Source organism: Carya illinoinensis, chromosome 11 (assembly GCF_018687715.1).
Source record: "Carya illinoinensis cultivar Pawnee chromosome 11, C.illinoinensisPawnee_v1, whole genome shotgun sequence".
NCBI lineage: Eukaryota > Viridiplantae > Streptophyta > Magnoliopsida > Fagales > Juglandaceae > Carya > Carya illinoinensis.
The window spans coordinates 42,739,572-42,767,171 of record NC_056762.1 but is presented as its reverse complement, the minus strand read 5'-3'; the positions used below and the strand labels follow the sequence as shown (position 1 = coordinate 42,767,171).

General features: G+C 33.8%; 3 protein-coding genes and 1 pseudogene across 4 annotated transcripts; 2 read left to right on the top strand and 2 right to left on the bottom strand.

The window, feature by feature from the left end:
- The first annotated feature begins 1,972 nt into the window (after nt 1–1,972).
- LOC122282523 lies at nt 1,973–2,633 on the top strand (annotated as a pseudogene).
- A 983-nt stretch (nt 2,634–3,616) lies between these two features.
- On the bottom strand, nt 3,617–4,613 carry LOC122280426. The gene has a single exon (XM_043091322.1). The coding sequence runs from the start codon at nt 4,528–4,530 to the stop codon at nt 3,856–3,858; it is 675 nt and encodes a 224-aa protein (XP_042947256.1). The 5' UTR covers nt 4,531–4,613; the 3' UTR covers nt 3,617–3,855.
- A 980-nt stretch (nt 4,614–5,593) lies between these two features.
- On the top strand, nt 5,594–10,238 carry LOC122280425 (polycomb group protein FIE1). Its single transcript, XM_043091321.1, has 13 exons — nt 5,594–5,864; nt 6,269–6,334; nt 6,437–6,559; nt 6,853–6,933; nt 7,003–7,095; nt 7,313–7,388; nt 8,178–8,257; nt 8,335–8,406; nt 9,054–9,113; nt 9,274–9,370; nt 9,591–9,654; nt 9,742–9,801; nt 9,898–10,238. Exons 1-13 carry the CDS (start codon nt 5,688–5,690, stop codon nt 9,959–9,961), a joined length of 1,113 nt encoding a protein of 370 aa, XP_042947255.1. The 5' UTR covers nt 5,594–5,687; the 3' UTR covers nt 9,962–10,238.
- Nucleotides 10,239–10,923: 685 nt separating this feature from the next.
- Nucleotides 10,924–22,310, bottom strand: LOC122280424. Of its 2 annotated transcripts, XM_043091318.1 has the most exons (20): nt 21,848–22,304; nt 21,659–21,747; nt 21,307–21,416; nt 21,130–21,184; nt 20,561–20,649; nt 19,468–19,534; nt 19,324–19,386; nt 18,774–18,944; nt 18,381–18,474; nt 18,232–18,311; nt 18,036–18,111; nt 17,632–17,675; nt 17,109–17,176; nt 16,321–16,406; nt 16,045–16,202; nt 14,622–15,960; nt 14,177–14,463; nt 13,228–13,434; nt 12,981–13,137; nt 10,924–11,446 (listed from the first exon to the last, which is right to left on the bottom strand). In XM_043091318.1, exons 1-20 carry the CDS (start codon nt 21,957–21,959, stop codon nt 11,151–11,153), a joined length of 3,648 nt encoding a protein of 1,215 aa, XP_042947252.1. In that variant the 5' UTR covers nt 21,960–22,304; the 3' UTR covers nt 10,924–11,150. The 2 variants fall into 2 exon arrangements, with proteins under 2 accessions (XP_042947252.1, XP_042947253.1); XM_043091319.1 differs by lacking the exons at nt 10,924–11,446; nt 12,981–13,137 and having other exon boundaries at nt 13,266–13,434; nt 14,169–14,463; nt 21,848–22,310.
- Between the last annotated feature and the right edge of the window lie 5,290 nt (nt 22,311–27,600).

Below are 27,600 nucleotides of genomic sequence, written 5' to 3'. Positions count from 1 at the left end.
AACATCCCTACAGTGCCATCCAAGAAAAAGTGTCAACGCGTTGAACATCACTTCTGTCTTCTTCTGGCCCAACTAATGACAAACGCTTGGAGTATTTTCGGTCAAAATTTTCAGGATTTAAAATGAAAGGAATTGTACATGATTTTAAGATAACTATTTTTTAAACTTCTTGATTAAAAATTAAAAAATTAGCAGACTGAGGTAACTCGTTTGTTTTCACATATAAAATGAGATGAGTTGAGATTAAAATTTAAAATTAAATAAAATATTATTAAAATATATTTTTTAATATTATTTTTATTTTAAAAGTTAAAAAAATTAAATTATTTATTTTATTTGAAAAAAATTGTAATGGGATGAGTTAAATTGAGATGTTCTACATGATATAAAACGTTTTCAGAAAAATCTCAACTTGTGCTGTAAAGTCTACACATGGCCAGCCGGAATACAGGGTTTGATGAAAGAGAAATACTTTTTGCAGTCGGGAAATGCAGTCGGTGTGCAGTCGTGGAGAAAAAAGTGAATTAATACGGGACCTACATGAAAAAAAAAATTATTTTTATAACTTTTTTTTATTCATGTAGGTCCCCCTGAATATAAAATAATTTTTTTATAATTTTTTTTATTCGTTCTATACAGCCGATTGCACGCCGACTGTATCTAGCAAAGCCCTTGATGAAAAGTCCATAGAGAAAGAGGTAGGATTATACAACAATGTTCCCTTCCAAATGTATACACCAATGTTCCCTTCCAAAGGCTACTTGAGGCATACTTATTGGATTATCTAAATGAAAATATAAAATTTATATAATATGACATGATTTTATATTTTGCTATTTCACTCAAAATTTATTTCCACATTGAATTATCTATCTATTAGTCAAAATAATAATAAAATATTATAAATTTAATAATATTTTTTTCAATTTTTTTGTATTAATTTTTTTTTCTAAATTAAGAGCTTATATGGGAATACATTATTATTTTTTATTATGGAAAAATAATGTGGGAGGAAGAATGAGAATGGAGAGGGAGAATAGAGGAAGAGAGAGTATACAAAGATATTATTTTTGTACAAAGATATTATTTTTTATTCATTTGATTGTGATACACTAACAATCAAATTTGATTACCGATCTTAATTTTACTATAGCTAAAAAATAAAAGTTTTAAAATTAGATAATTCAATATAGAGTATTTTTAAGTTCTATAAGCTAAATTTTTCATTGGATTTGTATTTGCATAATCAATACAAATCCAATTAGGATGCTCTAAGTGAGTATTTTTAACTTAAAAGGTTCTGTAGACACTATGGTGGATATTGAATTTGTTGAAGATGACTCTCAAATCAAAGATAAGAGGATTTCATACATTGACATTGATAATCAATGTTCATCATTTTTGTCAAGGATAAGAATTACCAAACAGTTTGGAATGAGAGAAAAAGTCATCCATAGCCAATGGAGGTGATTTGGGCCTCAACAAAGTTGTTTGTAGCCCATGGTGGCAATTTGGGCATCAGTACGATACGCATACAAATATAGAGTATAAATAAAGAAATATACACAAATTTACGTAATTTGGTACAGAATCTATATCCACGGATCGTTTAGGAGAGGTAAATCAACTATGATAGTTTTATTTTACAACCTCTTGTGATCTCTTGTATTTTTTTATACAATAGAGGTCAAAGACCCCTTTAGCCTGGAGAAGATATAATCTCTATGGATTTTCTCGTTGTAAGGTTGAAAAATATCTCTCTTTAATTCGATCCACTCCGCTTATATTGAGGCCCTTTGAAGTTGTGAGGAATAACAGCTATATGTCATCTCATCCTTTACGTGACTTTTTTTCTTAAACTTTGTTGTTCTGCCTTATCTTGTCCCAATTTTCTTTGTTCCTATTGCTTCCCGGATGGCTTTATTTATGCACTGGGATTGGTGCATCTTGGGCCTATTATATTTACCCCCACCAATCTCCATACATGAATCAATTGGCCAATAATGAAGTCCACCGAGTATTTTTCTCAGTTTTTTTCATTATCTAGAGGGCAATGAGTTCAAGCCAAAGGAACATGCTCTTTTGATATGGATATGGTCCATGCTTTCTTGTCTATATTTCTTGCCAAGGGAAAGCTGAGCTTAGCATTCAAATTGTTTGAGATCTTTAGTGACATGGGTGTTCACCCTGTGAGTTAGTTACTCGTACAAATCTATTATGAGTTCATTTGTTAAGAAGGGTTTTTTAAATGAGACATGGGGTGTCCTTAACGAAATGGGTGAGAATGTTTGCCTGCAGATATAACAACATACAATTATGTGATTATTCAAGGTTTAGGGAAGATGGAAAGAGTAGATCTAGTCAGCACTGTCCTTGATAAGTTAAGCAAGCATGGCGGATTTCTTGATGTAGTCATGTACAACACACTGATTAATGCCCTTGGGAAGGCTAGCCGGATTGAGGAAGTGAACAAGCGTTTTGAGCAGATGAGGACTAGTGAAATCAATCCTGATGTTGTCATTTTTAATACTCTTACTGAAGTTCATAGCAAGGCAAGTCAATTGAATGATGCATATAAATCCTCACAAATGATGCAGGATGCTTGCCCTAACCATGTCACAGACACAACTTGATTTTCTGGGAAAGGAAATTGCGCTACCAAAAGGCATCAATCATGGACAACAAGAGTGATCCTTCATGAAAAATTTTGCGGGTAAGTTTAGTTGAGGCAAGATCTGAAATGTTGCACCTTGCAACCAAATAGTTCTCTGAGCATTTAACTTGAGTTCTTATATGAGTATTCAACCCACAATTTGTTGATTTGGGTGTCATTTTAGCCCATATTTATTTTGGAAGGCTTTTCTTAGTGTCTTTTGCCAAAATATTCCTCAGGACATTCAACACACGTAGGATTCTCATTAAATACCAATTTTATTACCTCGAAACTCTCTTGTCAAATTTATTGTTCAAGGGCCTTTTGGATGGTATTACGAGTGGAAACTGATGTAATTTAAGCTTACAACTTGTGTTATTTTGATGACTCAATATATACTTAAAACTAAATAAAAAAGGGTAAATGTAACGTTGCACATTACTTTCCTTTGAACTTCTAATCCTCTTGGGGTCTATAGTAATTAAGGACAAGGGACAGCTATGAAATTAGTTAATGGGGGAATGTTCCATTTTCTGTCATTTTAAAATAAAAGTAAATGATGTCCAATTGCCCTCGAATGAAAAAATGGAAGAGGAACATTTGACCGAGAAGTTTTGGGTTGCTCTGTATTTAATACACAGCATCATTAAGCTTCTTTTTTTCTTTTTTCTTTTCATTGAGTTCATATTTGAAGTCATCTAAACCTTTAGGAAGATCAACATTTGGTATTATCAAAGAATATATGATCAACGAATTTGGAGTATCCATCTTAAAAAGTAGGCTGTATGATGTATCCATCCATAAATTACAACACACGACCGAAACCCACAAGAGAAAAAACTCAAAATCAGGACAGAAATTTACACGAAAGACGATGAAAGCAAACTAATAGCAACTTTACTTTGAAAGTTCCAACAGAAGAACAGCAAAAATGCACAACGAAGACGAAGGAAAGCCAATAAATTAACAAATCCGTGATACTTGTGCACCTTTTTTTATCTTTAAAGTTAGTATCATCAAGTGCATACAACCCACCATAGCCATACCAAAGACACAACAAAAGAATTTATTGAGTCAGCTTGATTTTATATCAAAGTAATGTATATAATCTAGGACTCGTTCAGTTAATATACAAATAATAAAAAGAAATGTGGCAAATTATTCAACTCTTCATCATCCTCATCACATGGCCATTTCAAGCTTCAAAAGGAGAGAGCTACAAGTATGGCTTGCCTGCACCGTGCCTTGGCCTGCTCAAGCCTCTCACCCAATGTATCCTCCTTGACAGCAGCCTTTACCATGGCCAAATCCATCTCCATCAGTCTCAACACCCTGAACAACTCCGTGATCATCCTTTCCTCCACTTCTCCTTCATCTCTCAACACTTCTGCTTCTTCTCTGGCTCTCTCTGCCACAATTTCTCCGGCTTTTGCCAGCAGCTCCGTCGACCCAAATTCTTTCCCCATTAGGCCTTCTAACTTCTCTAGAAAGTCGGCTATGACATACCCTTTTGGCTTCTCCAAATTGATCTCCTTTGTTCTCTTCCAACCAATCTCAAAGTTGGGTGGCTCGGGCATTGCCAGGTCAGTTCTCGACTTTCGATCACGGATTATCTCAGATTTTCTTCGCCTTTCGATGGGGAAACTTTCCGCTTTGTTGAGGGTATCAGAACTTGGAGTCGGAGTTGGAGTTGGGGATGGGAAGTCAGGCTGCGAGGTGGAGTTAGAAGCAGCACATTTGATGGAGAAGGTCTTTCTGCTTGGGCTATGGACGAGTGATTGTGACGAGTTGGAGGCTTGGGCGTTTAGGCTTGGGAAGAGGTGGTTTAGATGAGGAGGGTTTGGAAGAAAAAGGAACTGAAGGATTGTGGACGCCATGCCAACAAAGCGGAAATGGAACTATTAACAGTGTAAGAACTAGGGAAGAAGATAAGCTCTCCTTTGGCTTCATATCTAGAGATGGGTCGAGATTTATTTATTTATTTTTAAAAAGAGAGCAAATATCTCCAAGATATTTAGGAGACGGATAGTGATTAAAAGAAGGATCGAACGCTTAATACTAGTTTTTATATATATTTGGTTCATGTTTAATGAGAATTTAACGGAAATTCTGAGTTAAAAAATAAACAAATAAATAAAAAGAGAGAAAAACCATTAAGGCCTAATTTGATGGTTTTACAAAGCTTTCAAATTATCTCTTCTCATTTTAATATTTAAATAACGTTAGTTTATTTATCAAAACTTAAACTATTTTATTTTATTATTATAATTTTTTTAAATTTTTATATAAAATATAATAAATAATTTAATTTTTTTAAATTTTAAAATAAAATTAATATTAAAAAATTATATTATAATAATATTTTATTTAACTTTAAATAAAATATCTCATTTCATTTCATCTTAACTATATTATCAAACGGAATCTAAACACAAACTTTTTTTAATTTTAAATTTTTATTTAATCATTACAACTTTTTTAAAATTTAAAAAAAATACAAAAATAATTCAATTTTTTTAAATTTTAAAATAAAATTAATATTAAAAAATATATTCTAACATTTTTTTTAATTTTTATTTAAATTTTTTTCTCTTATCTTATAAAATTTTATAAAAATTTTAATTTAAACTATCTCATTACTATTTATAAATTATCTTACGATTATTTATATATTTTATCTATGTAACGAACGAGTCCTAATATTAAGAAAAACCTGACTTATTATATCAAATTTAATGGACCTAAGTTTATTTTATTTTATTTTTTTGTTTTAAAAGGAGAAGAATTAAAAGAAAACAGAAATCGAAAAAAAAAAAAAAGGTCTTTTTTAGCAATTGGTAAAAAAAAAATATATTCTTATAAAGAATCAAAGTTGCATTTTGATTGAAAAATAATGATTTCATTTTACTTATTAGACATAATTGAATGTAATGCAATTTAAATCTCATAATTACTTGCTCTGAAGAGGAGGAGGAGGAGAAGATTGATAGCGAAAGCGAGTGAGGGCGGAGTGGGAAAGTGGTATTGTGTGAAGATGTCAAAGTTCGCATTAGGGTGCGAACCAGTGGTGGGCTCGCTCACCCCTTCGAAGAAGCGCGATTACAGAGTTACTAACAGGCTCCAAGAAGGCAAGCGTCCCCTCTACGCCGTCGTTTTCAACTTCATCGACTCCCGCTACTTCAACGTCTTCGCCACCGTCGGCGGCAATCGGGTCCGTTTCTCTTTCACTCCCTTCTTTACCCGAGTAAAAAACTCACTTTTCGTCGTCTAAATCTCTCTCTCTCTCTCTAAAAAGATTCAATTTTTTGTTCAAAGAAATTCCTTAAAGTTTAAGTTTTTCTACTGAAAATGTCTTATTTACGATTACTGTGCAAAGTTATGTGCTTCGTATGATGCAAATGTCGGAGCTTTGATGAGGACCTTAGAGTTAATGTTGGTGCTTTAGGAACTTGGGCTTGTGATCGAGTACAATTTGGTTGACTTGACTGATAGGCACCACAGATTCATATACTAACATTACCCTAAAAACTGTGTTCTGAATATCATTGGTTGAACAACCAAAAGTTAGAATCTTGATTTGTTTCAATGTAATTGTATTTCTTAATGTTTTAACAGGTGACTGTATACCAATGTCTCGAAGGAGGTGTTATAGCTGTCTTGCAGTCTTATGTCGATGAAGATGTATGTGAAGACAGATGTCATTCATTGAATTATAGTTCGCACGCAAAACATTTAGTTTTTTTGTGAAGAAAATTTGCAAATTCCATGTGTTTTGTACATCAGAAGGATGAGTCTTTCTACACTGTGAGCTGGGCATGCAACGTTGATGGAACTCCTTTTATAGTGGCTGGAGGACTCAATGGTATAATTCGTGTCATTGATGCTGGCAGCGAGAAAATACACAAGGTTTCTTGTTCTCAACAATTTTGAGCTATTATTTTTGTGGTGGTTATATTACTAAAGTAATGGTAGTTACAGAAGTAGCTATTATAATCTATTGGCAAGAGATGAACACTAGTCGACCTTTTTTTATGTGTCGCACACTATCTAGGATGTCGGACATTAGCATTTTCATGTACAATTAGGACGGGTATAAATTTATTATAAGTCAATAAAAGACTATATGTAGTATAAGTGTATAATGGTGAAAATGTGGTACTTATCTTTCTTTTTCCCTGTGACATGCTCATGTCATGCAGAGTTTTGTTGGCCATGGGGATTCAATAAATGAAATCAGGACCCAGCCACTGAAACCATCACTTGTGGTGTCTGCAAGCAAAGTATGCGTCATAACACCCTTTTTTTCTCTCTTACCCATTGTGTTATCACTAATATTTGAGAGTGACCAGGATGAATCAGTTCGTCTATGGAATATTCATACTGGAATATGCATTTTGATATTTGCTGGAGCTGGTGGTCATCGCAATGAAGTCTTGAGCGTAGTAAGTGAAGAATAAGGGGATGGGTCCAAAGGGCCCTGCCTTGGAGAGGTTTCCTGATATCAAAAAAAAAAAAAAGTGAAGAATAAGAAGAGTTTTTCTCACATTCTCTTGATAAGGGGGAAGCACCCACTGGTTATTTATTGTAATTTGATTTGTAGCCTACCATGCAAGATAAGGATTTTAAGCGATTAGACTGGTATTCTGTTGGTTATTGTAGGACTTCCATCCTTCAGACATATATCGCATTGCAAGCTGTGGAATGGACAACACTGTAAAGATCTGGTCAATGAAAGGTAGGATATAACTGTTGTTGTTATTGTTAAAATTATAATTTATTGTTAAAAAGAAAAAAGAAAGTATAACCGTCATTTGAACAAAATTGGAACATTGAGAGTACTCAAATAGATATTTTCATTTTGTGTAGCTTTATATATCAATTTTAACACAGGAAAAAATAGAAAACAATATACGTATCTCTGAATAATCTTTCTCCTACTTGACTTAGGAAAGATAATGTGAATGGGTTCTTAAAAAAGGAAAGGCGCTAATTAGCCCTAGAATTAGCGCTTACATTAGTAGAAGTAAGCAGCTGAGTTAGCCTAGCCTACCCTACTAAGGGCCATTAATTCAGTGTTAGAATTGATGGTCAACTTGGTATTTATCTCGTTATACACTGTTAATACTGCTTTAGGATGTAATGGGTGCAATAATTAGAGCCTTCTTGAAATTTCTAAAATATCGTTTTGATTGGATTAAAGTGCTAAACATGTTGGTTACTCTGGAAGTGTTGAATTTTAGGCAAAGAATACAAAACTTTGGACAGAATTGGTTGATAATACCCTTGGTATAGAGCATTTCTTCATTTGATGTAAAAGTTTTCCTTTGGAAAGTCTATTGATCCTATTTATTTATGAATTATTTATTGTAACACCAATTTGATTTTGTTTTCTTTCTTTACATTACTTGATCTGTTTAAAGATTCATGTTCTGGAATCTGGCGGGTTGGTTTGTTGTATTTAATTTTTGCACGTTAGGATCGTTGACTTCTAAATTATCCCATCTTGTTATCAACCCTACATCAGAGTTCTGGACATACGTAGAGAAATCATTCACATGGACAGATCTTCCTTCCAAGTTCCCCACAAAATATGTTCAGTTTCCTGTGAGTATCAGCTGTGTTTTGTGTTACAGATGAGTTTCTGTTCTTGTTGAATCTTAGTTCCACCTCACACTTTTCAGGTGTTCATAGCTTCAGTTCATTCAAACTATGTTGATTGTAATAGGTGGCTTGGCGATTTTATCCTCTCAAAGGTGAAATTCTTCTTGATCCAACATTTGTGTTTCTGCTAATCTGAAATCAAAAGCTTTTTTTTTTTTTTTTTTTTGGTTTGTTAAGAGGGGGAAGACTATGGTATGTGGGTTGGGGACTGAAATATGTGTTTCCTTTCCTAATTAACTGACTAAAATCATCTAGATCAGTTACTTTAAATAACTTCCTAGAAAACCATTTGCTCAATCCTCATGGGTTGTGTTTCAGTTGTTTTGGCATTGATATCTAGTTTATAAAAATTTGCTTGGAATGTCTTCAAGAAATATTAAGGTTTCTTTTGTAATTAGGTTTCTAGAATGTAATTAAGTGCTTCTTTTGTATATTTCCTGTGTACATAGGCTTCGCCTAGTTTCATTCAACAAAGTCTCTTACTTATATATAATAAATATATATATATATATATATATATATTAAGTTTTGATGGCTATCATAATGACTTAGAAGGCCTATACGCATTCTTAAATGAAAAGATTACTCGCCATATTTTTTTGCTTGCTGCCAGCTGGCTTGAACTTGAAATTGCCTGGCAATTGAAGAAACTAATTGGAATAATCATAACTTGGAGTTTCTTCTAGATGACTTCTTGGAGACGTCAACCATGCTCATAATGTTTTTATTTTGTTCCCAGAGCGTTGACAACGAAATTGTTTTATGGGAACCCAAAACGAAGGACCAGTCTCCCGGGGAGGTTATAATTCCTCATGACTCATGCACTTAAGATTTTTTTTTCAAAAACACCTCATCTATATCACTTTATTCACAAGTATTTTTGTTTATCTCCATTGACCATGTGAATCTCAGTTCATCCTTTTGCTGCTGTAAGAAGTTGTGAAATGTTTTCTGTTTAGGGTTCAGTTGATATCCTTCAGAAATACCCTGTTCCGGAGTGCGACATATGGTTCATCAAGTTTTCCTGCGATTTTCATTATAATGCAGCTGCAATAGGTAATGCAAGGCTAAGTGGGCCCCCAATTTATACTTCTTTAGGAAAACAAAAAACAAAACAAAACTTTATATAAGGAAGCACACAAGAACACAGCAATGAATGGTATAAAATACCTAATGTTCTCAGATATAAGTCCTTGTAATTGCATCCACATAACATTCTTCAAGCTTTTGTGTCATTATATAATGTGGTCTCATCATATATGGTCTTGTCTACCAGGGAATAGGGAAGGAAAGATCTTTGTTTGGGAATTGCAATCGAGCCCCCCTGTTCTTATTGCCAAGTTCGTTGGTTTTACTTCTCAAGTTTGTTGAAAAGTAGTTGCCAGTTTCTGTGCTATATAAATGATTTCTTACTTCACATGTTTCAGGCTGTCGCATACTCAATCGAAGTCTCCAATTAGACAAACAGCCATGTCCTTCGATGGAAGGTGAACCCACATATTATAGCCTGTCCATATAGTGTATATATAATCTTACACATCAGTGACTGTTGAAAAACACAATTTCCTTTCTGTATGTTGCAGCACCATTCTCAGCTGCTGTGAAGATGGGACAATTTGGCGCTGGGATGCAGTGTCAACTTCTTGAGGCTGTCTAAGTGGGTTCATTGTCAGGTTTAGAAGATGCACTTTTTAGTGTGCGACGCAGGCTGGGTCTGGTTTGTTATTCTAACATATTTAATAGGCGTTTAGAGGAAAGCCAGATCCCATTGATTAGAGAAACTTGGACAGGTGACCCTTTACATAGGCCAACTTGGTCATTCTGTTGAAAACAAATTGTTCCATGTAAGTTATATGAAAATATGATGCTATCGCTAATCAAATGGCATATTATGAGTGGATAGACCACCAGACTTGCCTAGAAACCGTCCATTCTTGTGTATTACACAGGTTTTATTGCTTAGCACACTGACACACTGCTGCATCTGGCATCTAAGAAAGGTGGACAGTGCTCTCTATGTAGGTGATCCTTGTTTCTTATTTATTCAATGCCGAGTCATCTACATAACCTTACCGGTAAAAAATTAAATCACAGTTTGAGAAGACAGATTTTTATTTTTGTATTTTAACCATTAAAAGTAAGACCCTGAACAAGTTTGATGCCATCCCTTGAGAAAACCGGACAAGAACTCTTTACCCAGTCGCATGTAGATAAGTTTGTTGCATGCGTGCTGCCGAAACTACTTGGCAGGAATCTGTAGATTGGCAATATCTACTAGTCGTGCTTTATTGATTTTGCAGGATTTGATTTACAAGATAAGGTTAAAAATTCAATTTCCTTCCAAATAAAATATTGCCATGTAAGCAGTGTGGAGGGTGTGTCAACCACACCGGCTTGTAAATATAACTCATTTAAAATACAAAATTAATACGAAATGCTTGTTTTGTGCTATTAAAAGTACCAACAGTAAAACACATTGATTTGTGCCCCAAAAAAAAAAATCCCTAGCCGATTGAATGTGTAGAATGCCAATTAGAAACTACAAAAAGAGGGTAACATCAGCGTCTTTTTACCAACATAATTTGGGATGCCACAACTGACGGGGTGAATTACAGCATACTCTACAAAAATTGATATTGATACGACTGCAAGTTATCCTCTGATACAAAATTTCTCATTACACCAATGAACAGCTTTCTTATCTGCCTGACTAGTGCATACACTCAACACACATTTGTATATATGTTATATACAAAAAAGAATGGGGTATTTATATGGGTGGGAGACCTTTATCCCAGGATATAACAGCCAAACCGGCAGAAGATAATCCAAACAACTAAATTTGAGTTCTTAACCTTGCCAATAAACTTTGCATGCTTTCAAGTGTCTGACCAAGTTGCTTGACAGTCTCGAGATCCTGTATTGAAGATTCTGAACCATCCACATCGGCAGTAAGAGTAGCACACTTGGCCTGTGAATCCGTAACTGCATCCTCTAGTGAAGCCAAGGTTGCTTCAAGGTTTGTACGAGGGCTTTCGCAGATCAGATGTGGTGATGGAGATAGCCTGATACTGCCAGCACTACCGCTGGTGCTGTGCTTTGGAGAGAAAATTTTGTCAATACCATCACTTCCTGCAATTCATCGATGTATCAGATTCTGACCCTCATCAGGGAAGATCGAACTCGGAGATATTACAAGGATATTTCATCATCTCAAACATATATACAAGTTGTTAAACAAAACGGACAAATGAAAGCATGGGTTTGCAATTCAATAAAGGATAGACAATTCAATCCAAACAGTTCCAACGGGTTTATGCTGTGCATCAGTGAGCAAAGAGGGATCCGGGGTGGTGGTATGCCCAAACAGCATACACTGCTCTTGCAAAATACATGTCAACTTCACGTCATACAGGAATGCACAATCATAATTCAACATTCTAAACATTTTAAAAAAGTGAAATAATATGAAAAAGTAACTCATATATTACCGATGAATTCCATAAACTTAAATGGGAAAAAAAAAAAAAAAATTAAGTAACCAAGTATTTTATTAGAAAATGCAAAAGGCAAAGCCCAAATACACAGGACGTATACAAGAGAAACACCAAATTAGAGGTAGGATACAAGAAAGTCATGAAAGCTCAGCCTGTTAGAATCTATAGCTGCTGCTTAAAGGAATAATATATATTGCATAAGAAAATTTTAAGCTCATCTATTGTCCTCTCACGATCCTCAAAATTTCTATAGTTCATTTCCCTCCAAATACAACACATCAAGCAGATAGGAACCATCTTCCATATGGCTGCGATTAATGAACATCCAGATAACCCTCTCCAACTTGTAAAGAATCTCCTATTATCCTTCTAGGCATAACCCGAGCCAACCCAACTAAATCATTCCACAAAAGCTCTAACAACCTCACAATGGAGCAAAATGTGATTTACAGATTCCAGGCTCTTCTTGCACATACAGCACCAGTCAGCAAAAGATTCATATATTCCTCGCGTACTTTTAATTAACTCTCCCATATTCTTCTGTTTTTGACATTTTATCAAACTTCTATAACTCTGCTAAAATCCAAGGCATAACACATTACAGTCCTTGGCTTCAGTTGCACCCTTGTAGACCAAGTTTGACATTTCAGTCTTGACACCTTTTGCTTCAAGTAAATATTCATTCTCTTGGTATCCTAGTAATCTTTACTTAGCCTACTAAAGTTCAATTTCATTACTTATATACTTGATTTTATAGCCCTATTTAGAAAAAAAAACTGCAAGCCTGATCATGATGACCTCTATTATGTACCAAATGGCAGTTTACTTACGACAAAACCATAAGCCTTCATAGTTTTATATGCCCATAGTCAAAGTCAGGCATCCCAGTCATGGAAGAGGATATATTTTTTGATGACACAGAACTTCACCAAGAAAGGGACCTTTGAACCCACCCCTAGGGAGTAAAACTGCCATAATTGTGTATCAGGTAATCTGGGGAACAACAAATGCGCAATAAAAATCCAAGATGTTTGAGTCTACACTCATCCCAAGCCCACCCGTGACCATTAGGCTGCACCTTGATGGATAGGGACTTGGAGGATGATAATAATTTCCTCTAATTACAAGAGATGGAAACTTGTTTGATCTTAATAATATGATTAGCATACCGAGGTTACTTAGTTGATCTATTGTTGCCTGGCCAATAGAACCTTCCAGCTTCAGTAACCGCAAAATTCCAGCAGCTATTCGACCCATTGAATCAACTTCAGACTTGCACAGAAAAGCAAGATGTTGTAACTCATCCTTGGTAACAACTGCCTCAACCTGTGGAGTGAAAATCATTGTTACAAGACCTTCCCAAGATAAAAGTAAACATGGATGCACCTATCAACTGTAAAGTTAAGATTTTATTACCGGTTGCTTAACAGAGAATCTCAAGTCTTCCACCTCCCACTTGGCTAGTTCATCATCAACAAAGTCCTCAGCTATCACCAAGCCAAGTTCAAGATTTATCCCTCCGAATGTCTCTGCAGCGTCTTTAATACCGTTTGCAGGTAAGGAAGATCGATGAATGCCCATTTGGCCCAGAGGCTTTAAAGTCTGTAAGCCTTCCACACTAACCTGCAAACATCTCAAAATGTGAGATCATGAATAGACTATTTCTAAAACTGAAAAAAGAAGGCAGAAAAATTACAAGATAGCTCACAAAATCAAAATCGATGACAGGAAAACGGTTGCGTCTATGTTCAGGTAGGGTTATATTTTTATGTAAAACTAAACTAAGCTATATCTTGTGTCTACAGCACGAGCAAAGAAACCAACATAGTCCAGGGGAACCATGGGCATGTTGAATAAGGTAATCTCAGTATACAAACCAGGTTTCCAAATCAGGTGCAATTTTTTGCTCATTTTATTCAGTACAAGTCCCAATTCCAAACATTCCCAATAAGACAACCAGCAAGAAACACAAAGCACATGTGACAGAAAAACTAATGGTTTGAATTAAATTAGACATGCCTTAATTCAGATAAACAACATAGATCTCATTTACAAAGTACTACAAATTGAATGACTTGTTAGAAAGAGAAAAGTTCATCTGACACACTCCTATAACCAAAGATCTGCAGCACATCAACTTCAAAACAGGCATATCATCCTAGCAATGCACCTGGGGATAACTTTTGATATATCAATAGAATAATGGTTATCCTTCATGTTAGGTTAAATTCACAGTCAAACAAGCAATCTGCATTGATCCCATTTTCCATTAACAGTGACTTTAGCAGCTTAAAACTAATCGAGAAATTGAAGCCTTAAAACTAAAAGTTAAAGACCAGGAAACGAAGAGAAATCACATTCTTACAGTGACCAATTCCAAAGGATATTTCTGCCTTTCCTCTGACCTTCCTTTGCCATTCAGTTTGTGCTTTGGACGACCTTTTGCTTTCACCTGCAGACTCTGAAAAGTAGTGTGCCAACATCTCTCTTCTCTACGGACATCCTCATGATTATGAAACCACCAACTTTCTGCCATCTCCTGTTCTCCTTCTAGAGCAAATAACCAGTCCTTCAATTCTATAGTTACATCAACATCATCGGGTTTTCCCAACTGCAAAAGGCTACTTTCTTTCCCATCTCCTAAATTTCCATCTGGTTTAAAAGAAAGGAAAGTTAATAGAAATGCAGTTGAAGTAGAAGATAAGAGAGATGGAAAAAAAATAGTGTGTGAGAGGGGGTGCTCAGATGCAACCAGTTAAACAATATTACACATACAAAGAAAATATTACCCAAGATAATGTGTTCCATACCTCCATCCAGGTTGTTAACAATGAGAGGTGATGTTTCAAAAAGTTTTGAAAATGGCCCTGCTCGTAAGTTTTCTAACCCTTTAGAAAGCCCCTTCCCAGGACCACCATCGGGACCAAGTATTCCAAACCGATGCAGTAAGGCTTCAGCATAGTTCATTCCTCCACCAAGGCGAACACCAGATATACATGCTGACACATTCAAACTATGACACTCAACATCTCGTTCATCTAATGGAATTACATGCACCATGCTTATGTCCAGAAATGGAACTGCCAAAGCATTTCCCTTTGAATAAAGGCTCCTTTTTTTCTGTACCCAAAATACAGCTCTTAGTTGAGGGTATCCATTTCCACTAATCAAAGGAGCATCTTCAACATTAGATAACGCGGACCCATTTCCATGTACCAGCTTTCCCTCAGTATCTACACAGTCCACTTGAACACTCTCCCAACATAATGTGGATGAAACAGCAATGGCACCACCAAGAGTTCTATGTGTAACTTTGATAAACAGATTATCCCCAAGAAACTGGACTAAAGGCATGCCCTGAACATTTGCTACAGAAGTCTCCAGAAATCTAAGCTGAAAATCCTTCACTTCTAAACTTACAGCAGTATCACTTGGAACCTTATCCATCAGCCTTCCACCAGAAGATTTATTTCTACTTCTCTTTGGTCTGTTACTTTTTCCAACAAACGCTATCTTGTCACTCACTCTTCCAAAGTATACATAGAGATCCAGGATAAAAAAGAGCTGTTCAACTGAAGTATTGGATGTATATTGCTCACAAGCAACCCCAACCCTAACAATACCCCCTGGAGGAGGAATATCTGCTAATGGGCTCCCATCTGCAGTTGCCATAGCCACTTCAATGCACACATCTTTCAGCTCGACACATCTCCACAAGCCTGAACTCCAGTCGAGAGAATTTTGAAGTCTGCTTAAGCCAGTACATGTTTCTAAGGACAAACTAAGGTGGGATGCTTTAGTGGTCCACTTCTTTTGGCTAGCATCAATCAGTTGATCTTCCCAAAGACAGAAGCAAGCAGGATCCTTCTCCAGGTTCAGTAGCCTTAGTTTTAACGAAGGCGACTCTGAAAAGATCAAGCTCTCAATGTGAAGCCTTGCTCCAGAAAATGAGCTCTGAACACCACTGTCTGTGTTACTTACAGGGTTGTTCAATTTGCCCGTGTCCAAAGGAACCGTAAGATCTAATTCCTTCAGACTCAAAATGAAAGAATTAACTGAAAAATTTGGTAAAACAGCACCAGGATTGACGACAATCCCATCAGCTAGGAAGGAACATATCCTCAAACAGGATTCTTCTTGAAGATGAATCTGGGGTAAAAATAGGAAGATACCACTCAGACATTTAGAAAGTTAACACAAAAGAAGTCATTCGAAACAAAAATTGGTACATACCATTAGAGGTTGACACTCTACAACTGTTTCTGAAGCAAAAGATGGTGGAACTGGAGAGGGTTTGATCTGAAGAGAATGTAGACATACTACAGGAACACCATCAATCAACTGCCACTGCTGTTCTCCCAGAGGATATATGGGAGGGCAAAAACTCCTAGCTGGCCAAACAGACAAAGGAACAAAATCAATTTATCTCACAGACTCGATCAAAACTACATATATGGATATTGAGCAGAAAATCGTTTTCTCAAAAATATAAAATAAATACAACTGTACCAAATTCAGGAGTATGTAGAAGATCTTTTGTGACACTTTGCATTGATGGTTGAACTAAGGTGCATGGAGGTCGTGAAAACGTATCCCTATATTCCAGCAAACCACATAGTTATAACTCGGTTGGATGATAACAAAAACTTGAATCAATGCAGAAGGACAAATACAGAGATAAAAAAGAGCCTCATTCCAAACAGTTGAGGATTGCCATGAAGATCCTGTTAGACTTATTTGTGCTGTATAAGAAACCTACTAAATTAAATCAATTTGTTGGAATAAATACACGGTGGAGCTCACAAGAAATAGTTCATATCCACATCTAGTAAAACAAAAGCACCCTTCAAGGTAATAAACAAACTTTAAAGTTCTAAGTGTAAAGATTTTACCTCTACTTACATTCCTTCAAAGGATTTTATAAATTCTTGAATTTTAGATTGTAATTTCTCGGGGAACCTATTGTATACTGATTATGTGCAGTAGGTTCCTTGTCTTTATAACTACTTTGTCACAAAATCAAATAAAGAATTTTTTTTTTTTTATACATAAATCAAATAAAGAAATTTGAGTGGAAGTTATAGCAAAGGAAAAAGAAAAAGAGTAAACACACATAAAAAGGCTAAAACATTTAAAAAGCAAAGAATAAAAATAGAAAGCTACATTCCACAGACTTTAGTCATAGCAACACTGAAGTATATGAAATTCTTTATAGGTAAAGATGCAAGAAAAATAATGAGAAATAATATTTAGTATGACCAAATTCTGTGAAAAGGTGGACATAAAATGAACCTCACCTTAAGAATATTCCACCAATCATGACCCTAGACAAGATATCATCATTTTCTCCATCAGAAACACTGGCCTGCAAGATAGCAATCTCGATAAGGTATTAACCTACTTGTTGCATGGAACTGCACAAAAACTACTGGATAGACAAGAAACAATTTATGAAGAGGCCTTAGAGGTTTAAAGCAGGAGGACAAAAACTAAAGGATGGTTTATGCTATAGTCAAATAAGTTAAATAAGCCACTAGTAGAACTTGTCACTTGAAGTTGATCGAACTAACAAGGAGCATCTTGGTCCTGCCATGAAAAATATCTTTGAACAAAATCATCTCAAATGAATGATGAAGCGCCAAAATTTAACAAAAAAGACTCTCTAAGGACCCATAACAGTAATATTAGTTTTATATAGACAAACTCAAGAGTTACTCGTTGTATCTATTGGTTTGCTTTAGCCACAAAACCCTCAATAACAACAGTACGATGTCATTGAAAATTTGAAGAATGATTTAGTTAGTGTCACTAAATAAATACCCGTGAAAATAGGAGCGACTGCATCAAAAGTTCGAGCTGGAACTCTGCAAGTAAAAGAGCAGGAAAACAAGGCCCCCAGTTAAAAAATGAGGTCCTGGGAAGAAAAATGTAAATTCTACAACAGGAAGGGTAAAACCTCAGAGAGAGAGAGAGAGTAGAAAGAGATCAAACCAACAGTTTTATATCTAAGTTATTTTAGTTCATTTTTTTTTATAAGTAATAATCTTTATTGAATAGAAAAAGACTAGGCAATGCCCAAGTACACAGGAAGTATACAAAGTAAGAAACCTAGTTACATTCTAGTAAGCTGTAAAGAAAATAAAAACCCAAGTTATTTCAGTGCATAATATACATAAATAATAACTAGAAAACCTAAAGCCCTTTTGTGGTGAGAGGGGACGAACCAGCATCTTTAATGCAGAGAAATATGTGGTCCACAACAATAGAGACTAGAGAGCGCCCTGCTGCTTCAGTAGATCGCTGCCAGGATTCCATTGGGGGGGGAGAGAGAGTGAGTGAGTGAAGACTTCATTGAGATTGGTATATAACAGGTTAGCAAGATAACATCAATAAAGAACAATAAATAAGGTGAGTACAAACCTGTTGAGCCTTTGGATCAACATCCCCTCTATTTAAACAGACATATAATCCCGTTAAGAAACGTAGAAGCGCGCGTAGTCCTGCTCACACGAAATGACATTTACCCCATGCTACATGTTCTAATAAAAGAAAATTCTAAGTACCATTACCTGGTTCACTTAAAGCAGGACAAACAGCTTCGGTAATATGTAACTGAACCTCAAGCCCAAGTGGACTGTTTAGTTCAGTCCTTTGCACGGTAATCTGGTAACCAAAACATTACGGCACTATGAGTAATATGGAAACTAAAAAAAAAATAGATATTCTAGCAAAGTAATGCTAGATACAGTCCTATAGTGTGCACCTTGCACACCCTTTTTGAAAAAAAGTGGAGTCCACTATTAAAAAATGATTTTTTTATGTGGATCCCAGATTTATCCACTTTTTTCAAAATGAGTGCGCAGGGCTTGCACACCTTAAGACTGTGAATATCATTTTGCATTCTAGCAATAGTTTTCTCAGAAAAATATATGAATAAACTTAAAAAGTCAGATCTATATTACATAAGCTTGTCCTGATATTCCTTCTATAAAGCGCTCTCCACCAAAGAAAACTCGCTTTGCGCCATCATCATCTCTCTGGTTTCCTCCCTCTCGGGAGCAGGCTAAATTGGCATCCATGAACATATCAGGATGAGGCAGGAGATCAATAGACAAAGATTCCCATTCAAGTTTCTGGTAAGGATTTTAGCACCATTAGATACTCATGCAAACGTCAGCATTTAGCATCTTTCATACATGAGAATAATGAAATATATGCACAAGAAACATCTTTTGCCCCACATCGAAATTGTAATCATTTTTTTTTTTAATTAGTAAATACCCACATCTAAATCGTAATCATTAAAAGAGTAAATTGTGAAATAGTGGAGCAATTCAAATTCAAACAAAGGGAGCAGGAAATTCCCCCACATCCTCCCCCCCCCCCAAAAAAAAAAAATAAAACACAAAAGAAACTGACCCTGAAAAAGGAAATAAAGAAGAATAAAAAGCCACCCAATGCACATAGTGATACATGTGTCGGTATTGATTTTATTGATAATCAGCATATTACTTTGAACACGTATATGTACTTTTTGTTACTGGAGAAGTCCCGCGCTTCTTTAAGATTTACAACCTGTTAGGACAAGTTGTTAAATTAGCTGTTGACAGAAGAAAGTAATCAATAAATTATCTAACAAGCATAACCAGTAATTACCTGCCAGTTTTCATCTGTGGTATACAGCAAAAGGTTGCGTATAGTGATAGATGCCAAAGGTGGTGCCCTGGGGATGGTTAACATGTGTATATGAGAAATATCTTTCTGAAACAGCTTCATATCATAATTCAGACTATGCCTCAACCACAATTTTGCAGGGGTCATCATTAGAGCTATCAGTTAAGCCGTTATTTAGAATCAACCAACACATTCAAAATTCCATTATCTAAGAAGAATACAATTTCATTATGAGTAAGTCACAATACACTTTAACTTGTCCAGACAAGACAATATTTGACAATGAACACAGTGAGAAAACAAATGAACCTTAATTCAGTTTTAAACACAGAAAGATAATCTGAATTTCAAATGGAACATGAAGACACATTAAGTGCTCAGATAAATGCAGCTGTTTGAATGTTAACATGTTATCCTTCAAGCTATTAGCAGCAGACGCAAAAACAAAGAAATGCTTTTGTAAAAACACTAATGAATAATTTTACCTTTAGGAGTCTGCAATATCTTCATAAAAAAATTCAAGCATTAAAAACTTCATAAAAAGCAGAGCAATAGGGCATATCCTCACAGTAAGAAATAGAGCAAGAGCAAAACTTACGCAGAAAAAATGTAATATAAGAATGTTGCACAAAACTAATTTACAATTTAACGAGAATGGCCTTTGCAAGTCAAGGGACAAATAATTCTCCTTTCCGATCAAAGTTTCAATGACATTCAAGCCTTAGAGCTAAACATAATTGATAAGTTACTGTTATATCATGCATGTGAGTATCATTTTTTTTTTTTTTTATAAGTATGCATGTGAGTATCATCATATATATATATAAAATACCATCGGCATAAAGTAAAGGTGTAATTCAGAAGTAGAGTTATTCCTAAGTTTGTTCTGATTTTAGACTTTGACTAAACACAATATCACGTATAATATTGAGGGAGCAAATCATAATTTTATAAAAAAATAAAAACAAAAAATGTCAGCCAATTCATGGACCACATGCGAATGATCCATGACCAAATTCTATGGCTAGACAACAAATGTTAAACAAATAGATGGATAAAGGCAGCAAAAACCTACCAAGTAGCTCCTCCTTGGCCTTGGTCACAACCACGAGTTTCAAGGAGAAGATTGACAGTGTGAATCTCTACAGTCATTCCATCTGCAATCTGATAATCATATAAGGTGAATTGTCTTTCAAATTCAATGATTGCACTAGTGTTCATGCAAGTGCTAACAAGCCAACGCAAGGGAAAATTGTGTCAGACTGGAAACCAGCACCCTACAGGAGGTATTCTCAGATCAAGTTCTATGCAACACTGATCTTATCATTTAAGATGTGTGAGTCGGTATGAGTTGAAAGCATAGGGAGAGAAGTAGCAAAAGGGACATGGATAGAAGTTGTAAGGAATATCTCAGATCTCACATGTTTAAAATGGAAGAGTGGCTATTTTCAAGTCGAAGTGATTATGACAACTGGTACAGGGCTGAAGACGAGGAACATAACAAATTGAGAAGCAACTGCCCAAGTGATAAAATGCAGGGGTGGGACGAGGATAGATCTTTGGTTTGATATTTATATAGACTGAAATTATAGCACCCTAAGTACCAAATATATAAGTTTAAGTCGAGCCAAGGCAGAGGCACACCTTATCAGCAAATCCATAACCACTTCCCTTCCCAGAGCTAGCAGATGTCGGTGTACTGTGATCAAAGCAGAACCCAACAGTTTTCACTAACAGCACATCCAATTAGACCACTAAAATCTACTACAACTCACTCAAATCTTGAAACAGAACCTTAAGCACGAAAGAATGTAGCAATACCTGCTTGGACTCCTATCTGTATCTAAATTAGAGTTCTCCTCTAGAACCAAATCAAGCCTATCGATTTGCACAACAATTGGCTCGACTTGAACATTACTTACTGACGGCAGCTGCAAAAGAACATAAATTAAACCCCGTCATGAAAACAAAATATCCTTGCACAACAATTTGGTTCACTGAACAGTTAGAAAAGAAAGGGCGATTTTGTTAAAACTATTTTTTTTTTCTCCTCAAGATCGGATAAATCAACTGTGTTGAACCTTGTGCACTAAGTTTGAGCTTATTTGAGAATCTTGCAATTCAAGATGCTAAACAGTGAACTGGAACAAATACAGAGCCATTAGTCACCAACCATTATCTCCAATTTTCCGACCTTCGCCGTCGTCACATTCAGCGCCGGTGGAAATCCGACGCTAGAGTGCAAAGCGTCGCCGTTTATATCTGCCCCAAATTTCAAATGAGAATCCAACAATAAACGGTAAAAAAACAAAATCAAACAACAAGATTCAACAAGATTGAGCAGAGTAATGGCAGAATTTACCCAAATTGGAGAGCTGTACGGTCCGGCCCTGCAACTTAAACTGATCTCTGGAGAAGGATTTGAGCCAGTACTTAAGAGTATACTCCAGCGCTCGGGCCAGTATCGACTCCATTTCAGACTTCTAGCAGCTTTAAAGAAGTGCCGGAAATGGGTCGGGGCCAAGGGGGATGTGATCGGGAAAACGGGGAAGGTATAGTCGGGATGGGGTCCGGGTGGGGGTGAGCATTGAGAGGCGGGTGGGTGGTTAGGTTAGTGATTTGCCTTTTGTACGGGAATGGAACTGCAGGGGCGAATCTGAAACAGTGGGGGAGTGAGGGATGGAGGTGGAGGAGGTGGGTTGGCACGTGCGAAAGGAAAGTGCATTGGATCTGGGTAGGGGCAATGCCAGAGAAGAACGGTCTCTGAGGGGGTGTCAGAGGCGGATTTTGTCGGTGTGCGGAATCGTCGTTTGGAAATTTTGGTGTGAACTGTCGGTTTTAGCGTTAAAAGTGGGCAAATGTTACTTTTCAGTCGGTGTGAGGACATTCGCTGTTTTATTTATATACTAAATTATAAAAATTTTAATTGTGATATATTAAATTATAAAATTATTTTTATTATAAAATATATTTAATTTATCATATAAAATCATGTTAATTTATATTTTTAAATTTAAAAATAAATTTTATAGTGATAACTATTTTTAAAAAATTAATAAAATATTTAAACAGTCTGTTAAAAGTCTTTGAAAATGGGAATTCAATGCATGGGATCTTGCTGTAATATTGCTTATAACAGTATTTCGAGTGATATATACGTAAAGCTCGCAGCTTATTGAGGAGCCATGCGATGAAATGATTGTGGCGTCGGCCCAAATACGCTTTAGCCGCAAAAAGCCAACACCATTACGACCCAATGACTGTCTGTTATAACATGGTATATATACCAATCCTAGCCATTCGTTATGCTACTTCTTCATTAATCATCTCTTTACAACCGTCGACTGATACAGCTCATCAGACAAATAATTGTGGGAGCCAGATCGAGAATAAAAAAATACCCTTCGGATTAGTAACTATTCTTTCTTAAAAATAAAGTGTTGCGTGTATAAAAAAATTAAATAACTAATTTTATAAAGTGATGTGATTCCTAAAAAATAATAATGGATTGGAATCAGCGTGCCTAGATGTATAATAACTATTCTATCCGGTTTTGTACGATATTTTATAACCCAATCGGTATATATTAATTTTAAAATTTTAAAAATTAATAATAAACCGATTCATTACAAAAATTAAAACTTTCAATTATAGTTTGATTCGGTCCGATTTATGTTAATAATAATATGATATTTATATATATTAAATTATTAGTCTATTTATATTATAATATAAATATATTATTTTATAATAATTAACACATACTAGTATAGTATTGAATTTAACTATAATCTATATAAATTATAAACTTTTTATATAAGTATAATTAAATCTGTAAAAATGTATTTACAAAAAGAATATATATAATATAATTTGTTATGCCAAATGTATTTATCATATATATATCTCAAAATAAGTTTATATTAATAACTTAATATTAATATTTATATTTAATATTAAAATTTATGTTATATTAATTTTATATTATAAGATTAAAATTTATATGTTATATCAAATGTTATATTAAAAATTAAAATTTTAATTTTATATAATAAGATTAATAGATTTGAAAAATAATATTAGAATTTTATGTTATATGAATTGGCAATTTTAACATAATATAAAAAAAATTATAAATATATATACCAATCCAGTTTGGTTTAAACTAATTTTTAAAATATAAAAATCGATACTGAACTAGTTTATAATGATTATAGTTCTTAAGAACCGACAGCTTATAAATTAGATCGAATCCACTAGTCCAATCCAATTTAGCTGATTTATTTTTTGTCCCTAAGAGTATTGACAATGGTCTAGATAAAGGCAAATGTAAAATTTATCTAAAATTAGATGTTTTACATTTTGACTTTGTCATTCAAGATATAACCTCATATTAAATTATGTATCTATTAGCTAAAATAATATTAAAAATGAATGAAATGCGGGGACAAGTTTTTTCCCATTTTAACAAAATAAAATAAATATTTGGTAGGTAAACAGTATCCAGCCCCTTTGATTTAGGCTCAGTTTGGTTACCAAATCTTCCTCAATTTATTTCATCTCATCATTATATCTTTTTTCAAATTCTCATCCACTTTTTCAAATTTCTATATGAAATATAATTAAAAATTCAACTTTTTCAAATTTCAACACACTTATAATATTTAAAACTAATATTCTAATAATATTTTGTTTAATTCAACTCAACTCAACACAATATTCAAACCTAACCTTAGTGTAAATCAAAGGTTCATATTTTGCCCAATTCAATACACGACTTTTATAATGAAATAAGCCTCCTACAATATATATATTTTTTTAATTTTTCTCTAAAGATTTGTTCCTACATTTTGCTAAATCGATACAAGCCGCAAGAGCAAGCCTGGTCAGAGCTAAAATTCTCTGCTTAAAAGGTGAAATTGACTTGGCATAATTTTCTTGAGTTTTATTATGTATAAGTAAAATCGCGTATTAATTTATATATTAATATTAATTTTTTTATATTTAAAATTTAAATTATAATTATTTTAATAAAATTTACTTTTTAATCAATTTTATTAAATTAATGTATATATTAATATACACTTATACTTATAATTAAATTTTTCTAATTGTCTTTTCCCGTCGGACTTTGCTACATACAGTCGACAAATGCAGTCGGCGTGCAGTCGGCTGTACGGAATGAATAAAAAAAATTATAAAATTCTTATTTTATATTTAGAGGGACCTACATGAATAAAAAAAATTATAAAAATAAATTTTTTTTCATATAGATCTCGTATTAATTAATTTTTTTGACAGCCGACTGCATCTATCGACTGTAAAAAGTATTTCCCTTTCCCGTCTAGTATGATACGCTGCTTTACGCAAGAGGGCACGCAATTTGATGCATGGCTCACATGAGAAGACCAATGGTCCAATATCTCAACTCAAATAATTGGTACTCGGGTTCGGGCTGAAGCCCATACAATGATTTTAACCTTTTTGTGTTTGAGCTCAGGCCTGCAGCCCAGCCAATTATTATCTAATGGGTCCTGAGGCTGAGTTAATTGAATTAAAATTTATTAGGCAAAGCTACTGAAACGTGGGCGCACGTGGAGGAGTTGGCAAATTTGACGAGCATAGTATCTAGCCAGCTAGCTACGGCGGCTTGTCTACTTTTTGCGGTTTTCGTATGATTACGAGAAGATGATCAATGATATCTACAGTGTGAAATCTTGTATATTTGTTTAACAAATTGAATAAATATTAAATTTGTATAAAAAAATCATTTTTAAAAAAAGATATTCTATTTTTTTAAAAAAGTATAAGAGATTTATATATCTTATTATTATATTTAACATCATTCTTAAAATATAAACTGTTCTTTTTTGTTTTTAATACCCATAACTATATTATAAAAAAAGAAATGTTATTTATCATATATACATAATATAATAACATATAATTTATCATTTTTATCATCTCATTTGAACACAAATCCATCTTAATTTATAGTATACGAGATGATAAACAGTTTTTCATAAATAAAAAAAACCAATTTGAAGTCCCGAGCAAATGAAGACAAAATAATACATATTATCTAGTTACCACTCATTGATATATAGTATAAAATTTTAGGAAAAAAAATTTAATTATAAATATAACTATGTATTTTTTTCAAAAAAATATAACTGTGTGTTAATATGTATATTAATTTAATATAATTAGTTAAAAATAAATTTTATTAAAAATAATATTAATTTAAATTTTAAATATAAAAAAAATATACGATAAAAACTGCGTTTGACACGAAATCTAAAAATATACTTCTTTAGAAGCTGCATGCCACGTTTGACACAACGAAGCTGGGATCAGGTTTGACACCAATATCCTACATGGCTGCGTTTAATTGGACCGTTTTCCTATTACGTCCCGAAATAGTGAAAAAGAAGCTGCTAAATTTCCGGGAGATGTATATTACTCTATATATTATGGGCTTGGTTGGCAAGAAAACTTGGCTTCAACGCCAATCCGTACAATCTAATCTAAACTCCATGGGAATTAATTCTATTTCCAATTTCCCATCTACGTACCATTAATATTATTCCACCAAACTTCCTTTCTACCATGCATACTTCCGCCAAACATTGCAAAATAATAACAAATGAGAAAAAATATTTATAATTATGAATTGTATAATTGTCTCGTAATTATTTTTTAAAAAAATAAATAAAATATGAGATTCACATGAAAAATATAAAATTTTAATAATAAATTTTACTATTTTTCAAAATAATTACGTAATATTTACGTACTTCATAGTTGTACGTAAAATTATTCTATATCTAATTTCTCAAGAATCTGATTTCCAACATGGCAGCGTCATTTTCATCTCATATTTAAGAAGAGTTTTATTACAAACAAGCAAAGTCGCGTATTAATCTGTGTATCAATATTAATTTTTTCATATTTAAAATTTAAATTAATACTGTTTTTAATAAAATTTATCTTTTGACTAATTATAATAAATTATTGTACATATTAATACATAAATGTGGTTGTAACTAGATTTTTCTATTTAAGAAAGGTAACCAGAAAGAAACGTTATGCGGATACTCTTTTTCCCTTTTTCTTAAAGCCGTGTGACAAAACCTTCGTTTGTCCAACCCCAACAGCTTTCACGGACGACTGCTACATGACTGCTAACGAAAGCTACGTATATTTATTACTAAGCTGTCCATGAATACATCATGGTTTTACTACGTTTATTTCACGTTATATGTAATGCAATGACAGATATATTATTTATAAATTATCGCTCTTTTATTTTTTGATGTTGCATAAAATTATTAGTATATAAATAATTAATTTTTTAATTATTTAATAATATATTAAAAAATAATAATTAAAAAGATAATAAACAATACTACTATTCTTAGAATTAACAGCGTTTGTCCGCGTAAGGCATGGGTAAGACTTGGTAACTGTTATGGGCTAAGATTAGTAACACCCATGATCAATCACTTCCTTCCTTTGTCGTTACTTAGAAGCACGATGCCTTGTAACAGATATCACATGTTTTCACCAACATTTGCTACAAAACAATTAAAAAACAAAAAAGATATTCAATAATGCTAGAATGTTTGGTATTTTTCGCCCACCAAATATATAACGACAGAGAAACCATAACAATTGAGCTTCTACTCTTCATTTTATACATTATATATTAAATTTATTTTTTTAATTTTATTTATACTAAATTAATTGAATTGTTCTACTCATCATTCTTCCACCGCATATTTATTAAAGAAAAAAAATTAAAAAATTAAATGTAATACAACGTCTCAATCAATATGTGGTGTAGAATAATGAATAAATTTTTTTTAACTAATATATTCATCCATGTCAATAATGATATAAATAAGAAAAATACTCTAGTCATAAAATGATTACATAAAAATAAATCTACAAACTGATGTTTGATGTTGTACGTTAGATTATAAAATTACTTTTATTATAAAATATATCGAACGGATTCCATGAAACTATATTAGTTTATGGATTTATTTTGTGTAATCTCTTTATATCTATAGCAGTTCTTTATAAATAAACATTTAATTCAGGTTAAGTTAG

What these genes read in the sequence shown, in the direction of transcription:
- LOC122280426 (XM_043091322.1), bottom strand. Translation starts at nt 4,530, where the DNA reads ATGGCGTCCACAATCCTTCAGTTCCTTTTTCTTCCAAACCCTCCTCAT.
- LOC122280425 (XM_043091321.1), top strand. Translation starts at nt 5,688, where the DNA reads ATGTCAAAGTTCGCATTAGGGTGCGAACCAGTGGTGGGCTCGCTCACC. An exon ending in GCAATGAAGTCTTGAGCGTA is followed by an intron (nt 7,096 to 7,312) that starts GTAAGTGAAGAA and finishes TGGTTATTGTAG; the next exon opens with GACTTCCATCCTTCAGACAT. An exon ending in GCCATGTCCTTCGATGGAAG is followed by an intron (nt 9,802 to 9,897) that starts GTGAACCCACAT and finishes TGTATGTTGCAG; the next exon opens with CACCATTCTCAGCTGCTGTG.
- LOC122280424 (XM_043091318.1), bottom strand. Translation starts at nt 21,959, where the DNA reads ATGGAGTCGATACTGGCCCGAGCGCTGGAGTATACTCTTAAGTACTGG. An exon ending in TCTCTGCATTAAAGATGCTG is followed by an intron (nt 17,676 to 18,035) that starts GTTCGTCCCCTC and finishes TTTTACTTGCAG; the next exon opens with AGTTCCAGCTCGAACTTTTG. An exon ending in GATTCTCTGTTAAGCAACCG is followed by an intron (nt 13,138 to 13,227) that starts GTAATAAAATCT and finishes TTCACTCCACAG; the next exon opens with GTTGAGGCAGTTGTTACCAA.